Genomic DNA, 19,939 nt, shown 5'->3' on the forward strand with positions numbered 1-19,939 from the left:
TACATATATGCATGCATAGTTACATACACAGCTGTGTTTTTCTATGTACCTGATTATCTACATTTTCATCTACACACCTCTCATTGCTGATCTATCTATCTATCTGTCTATCTATCTATCTATCTATCTATCTCCCCAAGAGACTTTATATTAAGCGCATGGATAACACATTAATTAACCATGTGTTTATTTTTCCCAAAGGACTACCTCACAAACTTCTCTTTAACTAGTTAATAGTTTTGATTAAAAGGTATAGTTCCGGTTGGGGGGTTCATTTTTGTAAAAAAATTCCAGCGTTTGGTGTGAGAAGGCAATGGCTAGTGCTACGGGGAGCATCCCACAGAGCGCAGGATGCGGATGCTGATGGGTGGGAAGGGTGGCTCTGGCAGGCATTGTTGGATCCCACAAGCGGTGATGTGGCCAGCCAGGGCTGTTGGGTACGTGCTACCCGGCTAGGGGACTCCACGGCGTGAACTCAGCACTGATGCTGCCAGACACTTCAACCCGGGGGTACAGCCGCTGCCAGCAGGGACGTGGCTGTGTCTCACATGGCAGTACCTCATATGGCTGGCCTTTGGGGTCTTTCCTGTTGAGGGGATTTTAAGAAACCCCCAAAAAGCACGATGAAGAGCCAGAAGACGCTGAATTTTACTGCTGAGGTCCTCCTGCCGCCGAGCAGGGAGGAGGGAGAGCGCCCGGTGCTCGTCCGAAGCGGAGCATCCCGCTGGGATGCGCCGGGGGAGCCCGGGGCCGGGCCGGGGGGCGGGGCTGTGCCGGGGTGGGCGGGGGCTCGGCCCCGGGCCCCTCCCCGGGCACAAGGGGGGCGGTGCCGCTCGCCGGGGTCCCGCATCCCGCCGGGCGCTGCGGGGCGTGCGGAGCGGCTCGGCTCGGCTCGGCTCGGCTCGGCTCGGCTCGGCTCGGCTCGGCTCGGCTCGGCTCGGCGGACGCGGCGCGGCTGCCGTCGGGCAGAGGGCTCGCTTGGCGCCCCGCAGCCCCGGCGGCCGCGGGATGGAGCTCGGCGCGGCGCGGCTGCTGGCGGTCCTGCTGTGCCTGGCTCCCGGTAAGCCCTCGGGGAGCCCCGCGTGCCCCTGGTCCGGGGTGTCGGGGAGCCGCGGGGTCCGGCAGCCCCGCGGGACCCCGAGGAGCGGGGGCGCGGGGATGCCCGGGCGCCGCGAAGGGCGCGGGTGCGGCTTTTCTATGGGTTTGTCGGGGCTGCTTGAGCGGATGAGACAGTGCGAGCCGCCGGGTGGGACGGGACGCGGGCTTGCTGACCCCTCCTGTCCTGTCCTCTTGGCCTCTCCTGTCCGGCCGGCTGGTGCTGGCCCCTCGGAGAGGGCTCCCTGCCTTGGCATAGTGTCCTGCTCGCTTGGCTCCAGCATCAGCTGTCGTTTCCGAGAGCAAAATGTCCCTGGAGCCAAACGCGGGAAACCTGTCATCAGCGAAGGACCTGCTCGGAATGCGAGTGATTAAAGCACGGGGAAATGCTGGCGAAATAGGGAATGTCCCGGTCTGGCCACGCTTTCTTGTTGCCCGTGGAAGCCGGCCGAGCTGTCACGGTCGGAGCTGCGGCTCGGCCCGGTGAGGCGGGATTCCTGAAGGTGATGGCAGCAGCTAGGGCGGACTGAAAATCTCTCCCTGTGGTACCCCCCAATGTTGCACAAGCTGGGCTTGTGCCTCAGAGCAAGCACTGCCACCCAGATCACAGCCCTCACAAGCGTCAGTGGCTCCGGGTGCGTGCAATACAAGCCGTTGTGCCAAGAGTTCAGTAGTAATAGAGTTTTGCCTAACTGCTTAGGAGGAGAGAGATAACCTTAGCAAATCAAGGGATAAAATAAATTCATGGGATCTCAAATTTGTGATGAACTGTTAAATAGTTTCTTCGCATAATTCATTGACCAGTAGTCTCAAAGAAGTATATTCTATTTATTATAAGAAAAGTTGGTAATCCCCAAGGAGTGAGATCATCAAATGAAGGTTCACTTCGTTTCAATGTCCCACATCCTCTTGTTAGACCTTGAAGTTGGCAACACAAGAAAACAGGAACTCCACCCTGGCTGGCTGAATTGTAATGCTCTGCAGCTAGCTCCTGACCATCTGCCTTTGCTTCCTGTTATGACAGAGTTTTTGAACTTTTTGGGATGCGTGAAAAATCATTATTTACCCTTCGCTGCTAAGTAGGTGATGTGAAAGTGTCCATTTAAAACATGCTGCATATCCCTGTATATAATACTTTTCTGATTGAGTAGCATTTACTTTGTTTAGTGGGTTGATTTGAGGGGTTTCATACATGTTTTCGCAGGTTTATTTATTTCTCTGGATCAGCCAACCCTTAGCATCCAAAAAGATGTCCTCACAATAACGGCAAACAACACACTAAATATTACTTGCAGGTAAGATCAAATCTGTTAGCATGATTTTGATGATTGGTAATTTATGTAGTGAGATGTGATCTTCCTCCTGTCATTACTCCTGTTTTCTCCCCACTCCCTTTGTGCCTTCTGCCTCACTTTCCCCTGACAAGTTTTAGAAATTATGTGGGAGGGTTACAGCAAGAGAGAGCTGGGGAGTGTAAGGTGGCTGGGAGGAGGAAGAATCAGCTGGGTCCTTGTGGATCCTGCTGGTGAGCCATAATCTCAGCACTCTCTTTTGGGTGCTTTGTCACTTAGATTCAGCAGAATGTAAACCTCAAGTAGCTTCTTTGTAGCTGTTAACAATAGGGTGTGTATGTGAATTTGTCTACGTGGTTTGACGCTCTTTCTGTGTGACGGGGTGAAGCCCACCCCTCTCCATAGCCACAGAGGGGCTGGGGTTCACCACCAGGGCATCAGTGCTGGCACATATCACAAGTGTATGCTCCTCTAACATTTGCTTTCCCAGCGGTCAGAGACCACTGGAGTGGTCGTGGCCAAGCAAGCAGAGCAGTGCTGAGAAGCGTATCTCGGTGACAGACTGCAGTGATGGCCCCTACTGCAAGACACTTACTCTGAGCAAAGTCATCGGCAATGACACGGGGGACTACAAGTGCCTTTACAGGGACAACCAGGCAGCTACAACCATTTATGTTTATGTTCAAGGTAAGTGCCTACACTCTCAGGTGTCTCTTTCCTTAGCATCAAGAGAAAAAAAGGGTATCAAGTGTCTCAAAACAGTTTTGATACTAAAATTTATTAATCCTAGAATTTTTGATCCTATGAAAATTTTTTCTTGTTTTCATGTTGAGTAATTAAATTCAGGTATGCCAGTTGCCATCAACACAAAAGCTTTCGTACCTATAATTCTGAACTTATTGGCCATATGCAGTACGTGGTCTGCTGACCTCCACCCAGAATTCAGCATACATATCTCTGCTGAGCTCTGAGCCTGTCCTCATGAATGCAGAGCTATTACTGACCTCAGCAGGAGTTTCATACGAGAGAGGATTACAGAGACTGTATATTTGTTAAAAATTACAGATCAAATCCCATGTATAATTTGTACTGATACCATTAAAAAAACCCAGAGAAACCACCCAAACCATAAACTTCCCTACATTTGCTGACCGTGGTGGTAAAATCTGTGTAGGCTGTTAGGGCTCAGTTTTCAGACTCGGGCTGTCAGTTGTGCTGGGAGCAGCGCAGCTGAGTGTCGCAGACGCTGCAGAGCCTCCAGTTACACGCTCAGCTTCAGTAAGTGCATTCATTGTGGCATCTGCCTTTTTGCACTGCTGGCTTCACCCTCGTTCCCATGTGCATCCTGTTTCCTTTTTATCGTTAACTTATAGTTACCACTTGGAGAAATGAGATGTAATCATGTACATGAGTTAGCTTGTTTTATAATGTCATGGACCTATTTTTTTTGGTTTTTGGTCTGACTTTGAAAAGGATGCTGCCATCAAGGGAGCCAGTGTCACATGTCACAACTTTTAACTGATATTTCCTGTAATACTTATGCAAGGAAAGTCACACTAGGGTAAATCAGTTTTTTGTTGGCAAAAGGACTGCTGTGGCGGGAAGCCATTCTCCAAAGTGCACTCTGCTGCTGATAACTGTTTTGAGAATAATGATACTCTAAATCTGGGGGGTGGGGTATCTATAAAAACATGTACCTCCCCTATTTAGTCTCATTTTCTCAGTGCTTTATGACATAGAAAATAATAAAACTGATTTGTGAAATAATAGGGAAAGAAGAAAACTGGAAAAGTTTTCTCCATAATCATGTGACAAATAATACCCATTTATCTATTGAATATTATTCTAGATTACAGATCACCATTTGTGACTTCAGTTAGTGATCAGCTTGGCGTTGTATACATCACTAAGAATAAAACTGTGGTAGTGCCGTGCCTTGGAACCGTATCAAATCTCAATGTATCTCTACATGCGGTAAGGAAAAAGCCTGTTATTTTTTCAAGAGTTAGTTGAAATCACTGTGGCATAAATATGTTGCTTGAAGTATAAATATATTTCTTAAAAACTTATTTCCATCCTTGTGAGTTTTACAGTCTGTGATTACAAGGTGAGTGCTGTACCTGTACTCGTCTGTGGCACTGCACTCTCAAAGTGTGTACTAATTCCCTGAGCTAGGACGTTAAAATGGGGGCCCTGCAGTTGTGGACAATGCTGGAGGTGACAATTCAGGGTTGTTTGATTTTTGACTATGTATTTTATCAATATTTCAAACAGAAATATCCAGAAAAGATATTTGTTCCTGATGGTAAATCCATTTCGTGGAATAATAAAAAAGGCTTCACTATACCCAGTCACTTAATCAACTATGCGGGCATGGTCTTCTGTGAAGCTAAAATAGATGATGAAAGCTACCAGTCTGTGATATACATAGTTGCAGTTGTAGGTAAGCCAAAGTTTTTTATTTCTCTATAACCAATGTTCTTTTGCTTTCTACAGCATACTGAACCAATTACATTTGGTTGGACACTAGGTTATTCAATACTGACAATGCAGCTAATGCAAAATGGATGTTGAGATTTATATCAGTTTTCTTTTAAATGCAATGTATTGTGTTCTTTCTGATTGGTCGTTGGGATAAGTGCTTCTATTTTTAGTGTTTTACATAGATGCCAGGGATTTTAATTTTTTTTTTCTGACAATGCAGACCTTTTTCCTAAAATCACTTATCCACAATGCAAGTCATAGTTGAAGGAAGTGAGAGGCAAGCATCCATCAGCAGCAGATGAAAAGAAATTGCTCTGAAGGGGTACCAAGGGAAGGGTGGATCTGAAGGCTGCACAACAAGCTGGGTTATCTTGTCTCTCTAAAGACCTGTATCTTGACTATCACAGGGTTTTATGCTTTCCTGGTATATTTTATCAGTTGTTCATACAACCCCAGCAATAATGTGATAATTCTGTGGAGGCTTAAGTCTCAGCTGAAACTCAGCAGCTATTTCTCCTTCAGCTGAGGACACAGTGACCATTTAAAGTATCCAAATGGCACCAAGGCAGTCTCTCCTGGCTTGTCAGGAAGGCATAGCAGCCCTCCCCTCTTTACTCTGTGCAGAAGGCTTTTACTTCTCCACCAAATTCACAAGTCCTCCCTCTGATTTGGAGGAATTTCAGAATATCTGTAGAATTTCTGCATTCAGAATACTCTGTTTTGAGTTTTTTTACTGCACAAAGTAAACTTTGGATAATTTTGCTAATGCTGCACTGTTATTCTCTGTAAAGTTCTTGCTTACTGCTGGGAATGGGTATATATCTCCTTTAGTTTTAGGTCTCATAAGGATAAGAAGAAGGTGTCTAAGGCAGAGGAACTGTGTGAGTCACTGTCTCTTGCTTGCTCCCCCCACTGGAGGGGCTCTGATCAAGTGCACATATTCTGCCGTGTCACTGTCTGACACAGGGCTCAGCTGGGAAGTGCTCGGGGCAGGCACATCACTTCTCTCCAGGCTCCTTTGTACACCCATTATTGTGCTGCACTGGGGTATCAAGGGGCTTTTTTGTAGCTGGGGTTTCAGTAGAGTTTTGGTGCATTCACCTGGGAAATTTGGTGCTGAGTGCCATAAAGAAAACTCTTCTTACCCCCGTGTTTTATGCGTGCTTTTTTCTTCCTCTAGGGTACCGAATTTATGACCTGACAATGAACCCGCATGATGAAGTAGAGCTGGCAGTAGGAGAAAAACTTGTTCTCAATTGCACTGTAAGGACAGAGCTGAATGTGGGAATCGATTTTAAATGGGACTACCCTTCCATCAAGGTAAGGTTGTACTAACTTACAGGTGCCTTCATCACAATGCAATTTGATCTAGGTATAATGTCACTTCCCCCTTCAAAACATTGAGAAAGAAGATGATAATATACAACGAAATTTCTGGCATATACAAGTGTGCAAAAGGTGACAGAAGGAATAACAATGACATTTCCAAACATCTCTGTCTTTTGTCTATTACAGGAAAAACGTGCCACTATTAGGGATGTAAAAACCACTGCAGGAGAAATAAAGAAGTTTGTAAGCACCCTTACCATTGACAGTGTGTCCTTAAGTGACAAGGGTCGATATACTTGTGCAGCATCCAGTGGCCGTATGAACATGAAAAACAGCAGTTACTTTGTTATCCATGGTATGACATCGTCCACTTCAGTTTTGTTGGTTGTTTCAGATTTGGGATTAATTACTGGGATGCAGAAGGCATCTTGATGATGAATCAAATGACAGAAATGAACCAAACTGCAGCTACAGTATTTCTCTTGCAACTAGTATGGGATTATTTTTTTACCACAACCTTAGTTAATAATAAGATTTTAAAGGATGCTGTATGTTACTGTAAGCTGTAGAATCCCACCAGAAAGTGGGCAGTAGAATAAACTGATGTAAGCCTCCATCCTCTTCTGCATTGACTTCCTTAAGGTCCTGTAAAACTCAGTTTGGGTAGGTGGCTTTGTATAAGGGCTGCCTGTTCTCACTCTTGGTGAACTAAGGCTAGATTTTGGTGGCTCTGTGACACAAGAGTCTGGGTCAGCATGAATGAAGCTAAGAAAATAAAACTTTCAGCTTTTGCGTTATGAATAGATGAATCAAATGGAGTTTTGGTCATACGGAAATGATGCAAGGGAAACAGCTTTGGCTAAGTGAATAGATAAGTATGAGGCCACATCCTACACCCTTTTCTCAACCCCCTCTTGGGCACAGCCCCAGCTCCACTAACTTACTTATAGAAAAAAATTACCAGCATGAGAATGGCTCATTTTTAATCACCAAGTCAGACAAAGAGATTTATATTTTGAAGGAGACTGGTTTTCCTGAGGTCTGATTTCAGGAGCCAGAATATTAATGGAACTTTTAAAAAGAATCACTATGCCCACAATAAGTTTGAAAGTTCTTTGTTTCAAGATATACTGAATTTTCTGCTGGGTTCTTTCTGTTCTGCTCTTCAGGAGCCAAAATGAGATCATGTGTTATACTGAATATACCAGATACTAAGTCTAAACCATTCTAAATCTTAGTCAAAAGTCTAATTCAGTCAAAAGGCTAATCACTGTCTTATGTCTGAATGCAAGTTTATAACTTATAACAAGTAATGTAAATAATTTCAAAGTACTCTGTGACCGCAGTGGCTCAAATACATACTTGAGAATAGTCTGAGAGTATCTAACTTTATCACACTGTAGTTTTGAATAGTCTAATTTCCTGGAATGAGTATACTGAGAGAGTTTTATGATATGTATATATGTGTATGTGTATACAGGTGTGACAGTTGGCACACTTTCCTGAGAGCTGAGTCTTGTCTCTGCTCTCCAGAGCTCCTCGGTGAGGGAACTGGTCTGTTCCTCTGTGTGAAGGAAAGGACTAGGTTTTCATGATGGCATCTCTGCAGAGTCCAGTTGGGAGCCAGTTGTACTTTACCAATGACCCATAGCCCTATCACTAACTTCTATTTGTCATCTTCTTAGGTGCTAACCCAAATGGAAAGCACTTTTGTTTTGGTCCACGAGGAAGGACCATTTAGTTTAATTCCTTTTTTTTTTTCCCCAGAAAGTCCTTTTATTCATCTGGAGAAAATGGACAATGTCGTTGAGACAAGGCTAGGTGACACAGTCAAAATTCCTGTCAAGTTTAAAGGATATCCTCCACCAGAGGCTAAATGGTAAGAACTGGGATATAATGTGTTTGAAAAAGTGAGATTTTCTTAGTTAAAGAAAATAATTAAATATTCAATGTGCTCTGTATTTTCTTCAGGTATAAAAATGGAAAAGCCATCAATGCGAATCATACAGTTAAACTTGGCTATGCATTAGTGATCACTGAAGCAACTGAAAAGGACGCAGGGAATTACACAGTTGTCCTTACAAATCCCATTAACAAGATGCAGAAAAGACATACATTTACCCTGCTCGTGAATGGTAAGTGGGGTATCAGAGGTGCTTTTCTTTCATGTGTGGATGTGGTATATTACCATTCTTAGGCTTAATTCATCCCATAGCTATGAAGATTTAAGTACTGAGGAAGAACAGCCCTTGAATCTCAGCCCTGGGAGGGCAGAGGTGACCTGTCTCTCCTGTCTCTAGGATGTGTCAGTCAAGAGGCTGCAGACTCTGGGTGTTGGTGTTGTGATGATACTATGTGTGGGGTGGGTTTTTTTGTTTAGGTTTGGGTTTTTTGCTGTATATTATTCTTTGCCTCTGTGTCCTGCTCTTTTCCTGCCCTTCTTGCTGGCTGTGCTGCTGGAGTCCTCCTCCACCCCGCTCCATCCTGGTCCTGTCCCGCCTCACCCATCCTTCCTGCCCCACACAGGCTATCCCTCCTCTTCTGCCCTGCCCTCTACAACCCTCCTCCTCCTCCTCCCCTACCTCCTCCTTTCTGCTCCCCAGGAAACAGCCTGTGCTTTGAAGACAGCAGGTCTTGAAAAGGTCAGTGAAGCTACGTGCAGTGGGATCAGGCGTGGGGAATAATGTGCATTTAATGGCTGGGAATGGTGGTGAGAGTCCAGGAGCTGCATTTGAAACCATGGAGGATTGAAGAGTGATTTTGTAGGAGACCCTAAGTATCCCGATCCTCAAAGTGTTGGGCAGGTTCACTGCTTCCCCACATGTCCTTGGAGACGCTCTGTGTTGCACTCGGGGGCATGGTGTGAATTGGTCACCCTGGGTCTAATGGCATGCATGCTGGGGAGCCTTCAGCAGGAGGTGTGACCTGCTGCTCTCTCCTGCAGTGCCCCCCCAGATCGGTGAGAATGCGCTGATGGCCCCCGTGGACTCCTACAAGTACGGCTCGGCACAAGTGCTCACCTGCACCGTCTACGCTGTCCCACCACCCACCACTGTGCTCTGGCACTGGCAGCTGGAGGAGGAGTGCACTTTCAGCCCCCAGTGAGTGCCACGTCCTTGCTATCTTCTCAGCTTATGTAGATCTTAAGGGATGTTTGTGTTGGGTTGGGGTTTGTTTGGTGCCTCCCTCATCCAGGCTCATTACTGAGTGCAAACCCAATGGCCAGTGAAGAAAAGATTGTTGTACTTAATTTGCAGATTGCTGCAGGCAGGCTCTGCCAAGGTCATTGTTGTTGGCAGAGGCGAGGGCCACCCGCAGAGAGGATCCAGCAGTGCTGGCATGTTGCTGTCGGGCTCTCTTGAAGGGCATCTCGACTTGCACGGGGTTTCAAATGCAGCTGTTCACATGCCCTTCCCGCAGATCCCCTGTGGGCTGCAGGCCCAAAACTCCATCCCAAACAGAGGAAATTTGCTGTTTATGCTAATTACGTGTCCTTGTGGTGTTTTTTTTTCTTGTGCTCAAGTGCTGAGTGTGATGGTGCTCTTTATCTGTGTGAAAGTGTATCTCAGAGGAAGTGCACTGATTGATGTTGGGGAATGATAGAGAGAGTGCCTGACTGAGATTCACGCAGCTTCCCTTATCTGGGCCTGCCATAAGCCCAGATTTCCTTTAAAAAAAAAAAGGCCAGGGACAAAAAAAAAAAAGCATTCTTCTTTCCTGTTGTTGTTTTTAAAATGATTCCTCTAGTTTCTTCCTTTGGTGCCTGGTTGCTTCCTACACAATAGCTACTGTCCTCAAGAAATTCTTGTAGGGAGTTCAGTAATTTCTATGTCTCTCTGTCTTCCTTTGAACTAAATCAACTTGGATCATCCATTTATGAATGGAGGTTTGTTCCCAGAACAGCTGCTTTCCTCCAACCATCCTGACTGAGCTGACACAGCCAGATTAATAAGGAAATTCACCTTTAGGCTTGGGGGTCCTTTACTTTGAAGAGCATGAAGGTGTCAGGAGGTTATAGGGTGACATTTAATAGAAATACTTCCAGAAGCATATGCTTCCCTCACAGATGCAAGCTGTGGCCAGTGATACATCTGATTTATAGATACCTGCATATTTTAAGGAGAACCCAAAATCGCTCTCTTGAAGGGCAAATATTCCTCTTATCTAATGCATATGTGTCTACTTACATTTCAGGAAGGTTCGCTCAGGAGCCAATCCATATGCATGCAAGAAATGGAAAGTGATCTCAGAGAGAAAGGGTGGGAATCAGGTTGAAATTAAGCACCGGGTCGTTACTATTGCTGGGAAAACAAAGGTGAGCAGAGTTTCTTTTCACTTGGCTGGGGATGATTAACCCTATTCAGGCAGTCCACATATCTGGAAATACATCACTAGAGATGAGACTCTTTTCACCTATTGTTAAACTCAGGGATCTACTCTCAGCTAGCCAGGCAAGCTCCTGCTGAAGCCAAGGGGCAGATACACACTTTCAGGTCCTTTGAACACTGATCTGAAGAGAGTCTTCATGGAGGAATATAACTGACTTAGATTTCAGTAACTACCTTTTAGTGGTCTGAAGTTAGATGAGTTAATCTTGCCAATTAACTGTAATTAGAAGCTGAAGAGACTGAAAAGCAGAAAAAATTGTGGGTACAATATTTTTTAACATGTATACCAAAGTCCACCTTCTGCTTCTTCCCGTTTCCTTTTACCTGGTTGTTACACAGTTAAGGACAAATATGTAAACTTCAGAAGGGGACTGTGCTTCTACCATGCCATGGACTTGTGCTTTGGAGGGATTTTCGGTTGTGCAGGTATCTGCAGAGCCCTTTGCTGAGCTGTTGAGGTGGTTGGGTGTTACTTCAGCACTGATGTGGTATGAAATTGCTTGATTGTTCTTTCGTAGACTGTGAGCACCCTCGTGATTCAAGCAGCAAATGTATCTGCTTTGTACAGATGTATGGCTACCAACAGGGCTGGGTCAAGTGAGAGAGTGATCTCCTTCCATGTGACCAGTAAGTGCACCCTGCCAAGGAAGCCATGTTAAATTAATGTTATTTTGTCTGTTTGCTAGTGAAAGGCACTTCAGTGCTGTTATCTGATTCCCGTCCTTTATGAAATCCTTTAATTCTTTTGGATTTTAGGTTTACCTAAGGTTTTCTTTAGGTAGCCTTTAAAGTTGCCACTAATTTCAGCCAAGTGATTAGTTCTGCTAGTATCAGTGGAGTGGCGGGCCAGTGAAAGTGATGCAAGATGGGCACTGTTCTCCCAAGAGTGACTACTTTTAAGCTTTTACAGTCACTTAAAAGAGCTACAGAGAAAATATGGTAATGTCACAAAATGAATAAAGACATACTGTAAGAGCTAAGACTAACATTTTCAAAACCTGTGGCAAAGAGCTTCTGTCTCCTTAACAATCGGTCCCCATATTCACACGCCAAAATTTTATTTTAATCCAAATTTAAAAATTAACTATAAGATAGTGCTGAGAACCATCTTAGGTTGCTGTAAGTTTCTACAGGAAAAACAACAGTATTCGTTACACAGTCTTTCATTTGATCCATTTGAAATATATTGCTTTTAATGAGATTGTACTCCTTAGATAATTGATTGGTTAAATGATTGATTGATTTGATTGCTCTTTTTCAGTGTTTCTTTTCCTTATTTCTAACCAGATAGGATGACAAAATCTGTATTTCCAAAATTACTTTTTCAAGTTAATGTTAGCCACAAAATACAGAATCAAATAGGAATTTCTTTTACTTTTTTAACTTGCAGGGGGTCTTGAAATTAATCTTCAGCCTCAGAATCAACTGACAGAGAAAGATAACATGTCCTTGCGATGCACAGCAGACAAATTCACCTTTGAGAAGCTATCATGGTACAAACTCAGTGCTCATGTTTCACAGACTCCCTTTGGAGGGCTGCCCATGCCTGTTTGCAAGAACCTCAATGCTCTCCAGAAGCTGAATGAGACAGTTTCAAATACCAATGGTGAAAACATCACCTTGGAGCTCATCCTTCGTAACATCTCCCTGCAAGATGGAGGGGACTATGTTTGCATTGCTCAGGACAAAAAGGCTAAGACACAGCACTGCCTGGTGAAGCACCTTACTGTTCAAGGTACTAATCTCTTACTCTGAAGCAAAATGAGTGGTTGTGTATGAAAATCATTGCAGTAGTGGCAGTTTTTGGTGTGTTCAGGCTTTGCATGTGCTTGGTTAATGGTGCACTCAGTGTGTTAAATAGATTTAAACCAGTTGTTGTAACACACACTTCTGGGGCTTGTCCAGGCAGCAGGGACTCTTTCATTAATACCAGTGAGGAAACACTGACTGAGCCACTGTACTGTGCAAGGAGATGTGTTTGGCTCCTGCTGAGGTAATGTGTTTAGCTCAGTAACTTCTCAACTCTACTTTTCAGAACACATTTTTCTCTGTAGCTGTATATGCACATGTGTATTCATAGCATTAATGCTGTTGCTTTGTGTGGCTGTCTCTCGAGTCTGAAGCAGTGCCTATAATTTAAAACTGCCATAAGTGATACTGGTATTCAGACACAAGCAATGCAAGCTGATAATCAGTCAGATTTCACAAAAATAGTGATGACTTTGCTTTGGGACCTAGATGTCTAGGTTGATTAGGCAGATTCAGGAAAATACTTATACATGTTCATGGCCCATCTTGAATGGATGTTTAATGGACTAAGAGTGTCAAGCCTCTCATAAGGACCCTGGACGTAGAAATGTGAGGGAAGCAATTTCTCAAGGATTCCCTCTTCCCTCAGCAGCCTGAGCAGTTACAAATTAAATCAGCTAAAGCAATTTATATCAATACTGTTGAAATTTTCTTGGCTATATTAATCTTTTCATGTCATGTGGAAGTTGAGCTATGATCTTAACATGAATGTTGTGGCTCTTGGTGTAATAAAAGGATCTGAGACTTTGTTACTGGGACATGAATGGCTACTAATTGATCTTTTTATTAATAATCAGTAATTTTACTGTATTTTCAAATCAACAGAGCCCATAGCACCCACACTTGTTGGAAATCTGGAAAATCAAACAACAAACATTGGTGAAACTATAGAAGTGTCATGTGCAGTGAATGGCATTCCTCCTCCAAGCATCACGTGGTTTAAAAATAACGAGACCCTTGTGGAAGATTCAGGTGAGGATTGCTGCCTTGCTATTGTCATTAAAATGCTTTCTTTCATGGGACTGACTGCTGATTTTCACCATGAAAGTTTCATTTTGAATTCTTAACAAAAATTAGCATAAAAATAGCAAAATTAAGAACCATAATTTTTTTCCAGGTATTGTTTTGAAAGATGGGAACAAAACACTAACCATCCGTCGAGTGAGAAAAGAAGATGGAGGGCTATACACCTGCCTTGCATGCAATGTCCTCGGATGCAGTAAAGCAGTGGCTTTTTTTTCAGTGGAAGGTTGGTGTTAGCTTCTTTCCAGATTGTGCATAAAATCTTTAGAATAACTAGAAGGAAAATCTACTGGCTTTCCTGATGGGAGATCTGAAAATACGCTGAAATTTGTGAAAAGTCCTGACCGTTCCTAACAAGCTCAAATTTGGTGCTGTCATAGCTGTCATAAACCAGCTGTTGAGGTTGATGCTGTCTTCTCCACTATGCTGTTTAGAGCTTTTCAACAAAAACTGCATCTATCTTACTTTTTTTGCAAAGAAAACTCTGCCAATCTATATTACATGCAAACCCATACAACAGAGCTACATAAACATGCAGCTATCCTGGGGCAGCTCTGTTGTCTAGGTAACATAACTGACATACTATTTTTTTTAGCATAGGATGTTGTACCTTTCAAAATTATGTCATTGTTCTCACAGCATCTAAGAAAAACATAGTGAAGAGTTTTTGCAGTCTGTTGTGATTGCTGTCCCATTTCATTGAAACAGGTAGTGATTTTGAGTTAGGGGACTCCAGCTTTGGTCCATCACACTCTGAAAGCAGCATTTGTGAGACCCATCTCTCACTTGTTCCAGTCCTGTTGTGGCACACCAAAATACAAGTTGCAATGACAAACAATAAATCCTAGCAAGAGGTTAGTCTGCAATGTGGGTAGCTGGGACCACGATGGACTTTCAAAAGTTGCAACAAGAAGCCTCAAACTAAAAGCTCCTTGCTCTTGGTATTAGTACATTTGCATACTTTAGTCACTGAACCCGTCACAAACCTCTGTCTTTACAGTCAAGGTGGTTGTCTGATCTGTTCCATTAAGGTAATTAAAGCAATATCATGTTATCCTCATAGGTTCCTTTAGGATATTTAGATGTTGGGCAAATGTTTACATGGGGTGGAAATTATCTGCAGATGATATCGATGTAGATCTCAGCTGATGTGGTAAATATGGCTGGGGCACGTCTGTAGAAATTCGAAATCTGTGTAAGACATACTGTTTCACTCCAAGACGTTTTTAGTGCAGCTCATTGGGGTCATGCAATGGAGTGTGCTACTGTGTGGGAAAATCTCTATGCTGCAAAGGATGAAATACAGGAGCATGATGTGGCAAACGGGAGTTGAAGAAGAGAGCTGCCTCTGTGCACTAAAAGATGTTGAAGTGGTATCTGCTGGCCACTATTTTATGGGAAAAGGAACGTTGTAAATAAGACCTTATTATCATGGGTTCTTGTAGATCCACATTTTTCATGGCCCAGATGAATGATGTCAAGAGACAAGAGAGAGATTGTTCCCTGGGTCATTCTCACAGCTCTTTATTTTCTATATGATGGGGGTGTTTTTCTATATGATGGGGGTATCTTTCTAAAGAAAGAGTAATTAGTTTTTGGTATTCTAAAACAATTATTTCTTTCCAAAATGTGAATTTTACTTTTTTTATATTTGTCAAAGGTTCAGACACTGTCCTCGGAACAAAGTTGATGCTGAGAAATTGGATGGTGTGTAAAGCAACATGGAACTGTAATATTCCAACATAACCCCCCAAACTTTTTGTTTTGTTTAGATTTCGTTTCCTTGCTCTATGTTGCACTTTTAAAGTGAACCTTCAGAACAAGGAGCACCATTCTTTACTTTAATGAATGAACAAAACAAATATGCTTCCAACTATCACTCAAATATTCATTTATTTCTTCCCAGGCGCTGAAGAGAAAACAAATCTGGAGCTCATTATCCTCGTTGGCACTGCAGTGATTGCCATGTTCTTCTGGTTGCTTCTCGTAATCATCCTCCGGACCGTTAAGCGGGTAATGAAAAAATTCTCATACTGTCCTATCAGCACTGGTGTTGCATGACAAATGAGAGCTGACTTGAGGCCTTTTGTGTTGCTTCTTTCCATTGTTCTTAAATCAACAGACACATTTTTTCTCTCCATGCCATAACATTCTTGCCTGGAACCAGGAGTGCAGAAATTTGTTTTTAATTGAACAGGCCCTTGCAAGAGAAAAATGTTTCATCTGGTTCTGTTTATTAAAAAAACAAAAAGAGAGAGCGAGAAAAGAAAAGTGCAAGTAATTAACAATGATCACACTCATGATGACATGGTGTAGGAAAATGGTAGCCTGGCATTTCTGGGAACTAATGAAATACTCTAAAGTGAGAAAATGGCATTTTGCCTGCACGTTGCCAGCAAAAAACTGTGCAACTGCAACTAATACCATTTTCCAGGCCAACGGAGGGGACATGAAGACTGGCTACTTGTCAATCATCATGGATCCGGATGAAGTTCCTATAGATGAGCACTGTGAGAGACTCCCATATGATGCCAGCAAGTGGGAGTTTCCCAGAGACCGGCTAAAGCTAGGTGAGTTTTCATTGCATAAGCCATTAGTGGTGCTGCAGCCAGCACTATGCTGGAGGGTGTTTTGGGTCCTGGCTCACCACGGGACTGCTCTGCTGCATGATCCCTAGGTGGGCTCTGTGTTCCCATAGGATGTGGTGCATCCTGTCTACATTTCAAGTCCTCTGTTAATTTCTGCTTCATTAACTCATTTTGGAGTTGCTTTTTATTCTACAACTTTTGCCTGCTGTGCCAAGCGAATATGTTTGTGTTCTCGCTTCAAGGTAAACCTCTTGGACGTGGAGCTTTTGGCCAGGTCATAGAAGCAGATGCGTTTGGGATTGACAAAACTGCTACCTGCAAAACAGTGGCAGTCAAAATGCTTAAAGGTAAAAATAATGACTAAAACTTCAACTTGAATATACAATATAGGGATATTTGTCAACACTCTATTGTACCCATTGTGGTGAAAGTTAAGTTTAACAGGTGTTATCATGAAGCAATGATTAGAGAAAGTACGTGCCTTTCCCTCACTGATAACTGGAGCAATAGTGGTTTCCTAGCCACTGCTTTTATAATTCCACTTAGGTTCAGAACATAAAGTTGCTCCTGCAATCAATTTGCACATGTCCATTTTTGCCTTATGCATCCTTGTGGGAAGTTTTCTGCAAGTCTCAAGACAATGGCTTAGGCACGCTCCAAACTGAGTTGTAATTTGGAATAGCTTTCTCCTCACTTTAAATCATATTATACTGCCTGACATTTGCCACAGGAAAGTTGAAATGTGTGGTTCCCAGACACATTGTTTCTAAAGAACATGTAATAGGGCAGCGAAATGGGGCTGCCAGCAGCTAGGGGCTGTATTCCACCCTGTGCTGTACTGGCATTGCTGACACAGCCTACCAGCCACCAAGGCTCCTCACATGATGGGCTGGATAAATACCAGAAGAGAATGGGTAGGAGGGAAAAACCTTTCTGTCTATGATGCTCCTGACCTGTGTTGCTTTACCTCTGCAGAAGGGGCAACCCATAGTGAGCACAGAGCACTTATGTCAGAGCTGAAGATACTCATTCATATTGGCCATCATCTCAATGTTGTCAATTTACTTGGAGCCTGCACAAAGCCGGGAGGTGAGTAACTTCTTAGTGGGTGAGGAGGTGCTAATAAAAACCCTATTTCTTCCGTTTCTGCTGCATAGGCAATTAAAATTCAAATTGAGGATTGGAAAGAGTAGTTCTTTCTTAAAAAAAAAAAAATCTGATAAGAGTGAGCAGGCCAGAGGTGGAATAAAGGTGGAATAAGGGCCATGCAGCTCCATCCCTTAGTTGTTCTCTCACTTTGCTTTTCTGTACTTGAGATATATCTTTATAGTGGACAGCCCATGTGTAACAGACTTCAGAGCTGAGTCTAATACCAGATTTAACCAGTTACTCTTAGTCTTGTCACCAGCTACAGCATGACTGCAAGCTGGGACTTCCCCTTTCTGTCTTTGGATGGGCTGTTGGTGCCTCTGTGTGTGTGTAGGAGGGGAGATTTCAATTTGGAGTCCAGCTCTGGGTGGATGAACTTATTTCACTTTATAATCAGGGACAGATGTTTTGTTTAGCAAATCTAGTACTACAAATTAATTTGGAAGAAATTCAGTGTAAAGTAACTCAGTAATAATTTTTCAGGGACACTCACTTGTTGGCTTACAATGGGATGAAAATTTAATTTGTAAAGTTCCATGACAGAAGTCAGTAGTTGAAGGAAACATAATCCATAAATATTTATTTCCTTGTTTATTCCATAATAAAATAGAAATGGCCAGTATGTGAAACCTAGGATGGAAATTTTTCACCACAGCATATGCCTATATGAAGTAAATTTGAACATGAAATACCACATTTAGATTGTACATTAAAGCATCTATGTCTGAAATCAAGATTCCAGTTTTAAATTTTTAGTACTTTAACTGCCTGTAGAAAAGTGCATGGATAATCATGTGTGTATTTTATTGCAGAGGTTAATTGCACTTAAGTTCATTCAAATATTTATGTCGCATCCTTACAATGTCAATTAACTTGGGCTGTTATTGGTGCTTCAAGTATAAGCACACCGCTATACTTTCTGGCATATGAAACTAAGCCTGTGATTTTCAAAATTATGTGCTTTGTTTTCTTCCCTTAAACAGAAGGAAAATGAATAATTTCAGTGTTTTGATTAGATTTTAATTTTTTTTATTACTGATATTTTAAAAAACCTTTGGCTGTCAGAATACTCTTTGAACTGTATGTGTTTCTAGCTGGAAGTTATGCTGTGAGATAAGGTGGGATATTAATGGTCTAATGAATTGCTTTATGTGTTGTACAGGCCCACTCATGGTGATTGTGGAATATTGCAAGTTCGGAAATCTGTCAGCTTACCTACGGAGCAAGAGGAGTGAATTTGTCCCCTACAAGGTAAAGAGTCAAGGTTAACAGTAGCATGTTTGGTTTGGTGGGGTTTTTTCCACACACAAGGTTTCTTCTTCTAGTGCAGGCTGAAGCAGCAATCCTTGGGGACGCTGAATGTCTTAGTGTACTTCTCATGGGAATGAGAGATGGCAAAGACATCAGAGGTCATCTAGTCTTTTCCCTGGCCCCTGCAATGTAGCTGTTTTGTTATTGTTAGCTTAAAATGTGCAAAGGAACTGGGCTTCCACTATTTCCTTTGGCAGACTGTTCTACACTTGGCCATATCTTTCAGGAAGTTTTTTCTGATTATCAGCCTGAATTTTTTCCTTTCTTAGTTAAGCTCCAGACCACCTTAAATAACTGCACTCCTTTTTTAGTGTATATATCCATCAGATATCCATAGGTATCTACTATCACGTGATTATCTGTTCCCTTGGCTCGTTGCTGAACGAGGCTATACATTTCTTTTGCTGTTAATAGTTTTGTATAATTGATGTAACTCATGAGTTTACATTCAGCTTTTCAACTCCCAAGTCCTTTGCAAACAGGAGCTCCATCACAGCACCCCCTCTGCACCCTGATTTGAAAGAAGGGGGAGGATGGAGACCAGCATTTTCAAACTCATTTCTGGGTAGCTCTGAGAGGAGTATTATTTCTTTAGAGGATCCATCTGGAGGATCCATGCCCTCTGAGGGTCAGATTGCTGTCTGAAGAACTTGGCTGTGTGTACCCAGCACTCAGGGTCACCCTGGGGACCCAACCCTTTTCCACCCACAGCTAAGAGGGAGGCCTCTGGGCTGTGCTCTGCCATGTTGGTAGACTTGAATCTTCCTGCAGCTGCTGTGTTTAGATCAGAGCTTCTTCCCACTGCTTGTTGGTTCTCCAGGGGGTTATTTTTCTTTATCCTTGGAGACATTGTTTACTATTTTGTATTGGCAAAGGCAGCTCACTGCATCTTCTTGTGAGGTAAAAAGATAAACAAATATCTGAGAGGCCTTGAAGGAAGAGACAGGGTTTCATGAGGGTGCTGACCCTCGCTTACACAAGCGGCAGGAATGGGATTTGGCAATGGTAAAACACAGCCCTGCCAGGGAAAAAAGTCACCAAACCAAAGCAATGGAGAAAATGAAAATGTTTTGGAAGACGCCTCTGGGGCTGGATTCCTCCCTAGAGGCATGCAGTGGCTTAGGGGAAGAAGGAAATAAGTCAGATGGCTGTTAGAGTTTTGGCCAAGGTAGAGGTTTAGCAGGAGGCTCTTTGCAGCAGCAGGAGGTAAAGCCGTAGCAGTACGGAGAGGCTGGAGTGTATGAGAGGGTTTGGCAGCATCCATCCATGTTTGTTTCACAGGTGGGGGGCACCAGGGGCTGAGGAGACCAGCTCCTCAGTGTGCATTTAGTCCCCAGCATGTGGAGATGTTGCTGGGTTTGGCTGGGAGGTTGTGAAAGCAGGCAAAAGTTGTGCTGTGGAGTGGCAGAGGGTGCTCCAGCTGGTGAACCTGCATGGCCATGGGTTGGGTTTTGCTGGTACTGTCAGTGCA

At 43.3% G+C, this 19,939-nt stretch overlaps 1 protein-coding gene across 1 annotated transcript in view; it reads left to right on the top strand.

Annotated features, from left to right (window-relative positions):
* Nucleotides 1-932: 932 nt before the first annotated feature.
* Nucleotides 933-19,939, top strand: part of KDR (kinase insert domain receptor) — a 30,611-nt gene continuing 11,604 nt past the window's right edge. The window contains exons 1-20 of the mRNA XM_082282383.1: nucleotides 933-1,060; nucleotides 2,300-2,390; nucleotides 2,878-3,074; nucleotides 4,237-4,361; nucleotides 4,662-4,830; nucleotides 6,052-6,191; nucleotides 6,387-6,555; nucleotides 7,968-8,079; nucleotides 8,172-8,335; nucleotides 9,145-9,301; nucleotides 10,395-10,515; nucleotides 11,107-11,215; nucleotides 11,979-12,323; nucleotides 13,223-13,369; nucleotides 13,515-13,646; nucleotides 15,327-15,433; nucleotides 15,855-15,990; nucleotides 16,251-16,355; nucleotides 16,984-17,097; nucleotides 18,320-18,408. Of these exons, the coding sequence (XP_082138509.1) occupies nucleotides 1,009-1,060; nucleotides 2,300-2,390; nucleotides 2,878-3,074; nucleotides 4,237-4,361; nucleotides 4,662-4,830; nucleotides 6,052-6,191; nucleotides 6,387-6,555; nucleotides 7,968-8,079; nucleotides 8,172-8,335; nucleotides 9,145-9,301; nucleotides 10,395-10,515; nucleotides 11,107-11,215; nucleotides 11,979-12,323; nucleotides 13,223-13,369; nucleotides 13,515-13,646; nucleotides 15,327-15,433; nucleotides 15,855-15,990; nucleotides 16,251-16,355; nucleotides 16,984-17,097; nucleotides 18,320-18,408 (2,781 nt within the window). The 5' untranslated portion in view covers nucleotides 933-1,008. The remainder of the gene's footprint in view (nucleotides 1,061-2,299; nucleotides 2,391-2,877; nucleotides 3,075-4,236; nucleotides 4,362-4,661; nucleotides 4,831-6,051; nucleotides 6,192-6,386; nucleotides 6,556-7,967; nucleotides 8,080-8,171; nucleotides 8,336-9,144; nucleotides 9,302-10,394; nucleotides 10,516-11,106; nucleotides 11,216-11,978; nucleotides 12,324-13,222; nucleotides 13,370-13,514; nucleotides 13,647-15,326; nucleotides 15,434-15,854; nucleotides 15,991-16,250; nucleotides 16,356-16,983; nucleotides 17,098-18,319; nucleotides 18,409-19,939) is intronic.

This window comes from Coloeus monedula, assembly GCF_965178545.1.
Source record: "Coloeus monedula genome assembly, chromosome: 5".
Classification (NCBI taxonomy): Eukaryota; Metazoa; Chordata; class Aves; order Passeriformes; family Corvidae; genus Coloeus; species Coloeus monedula.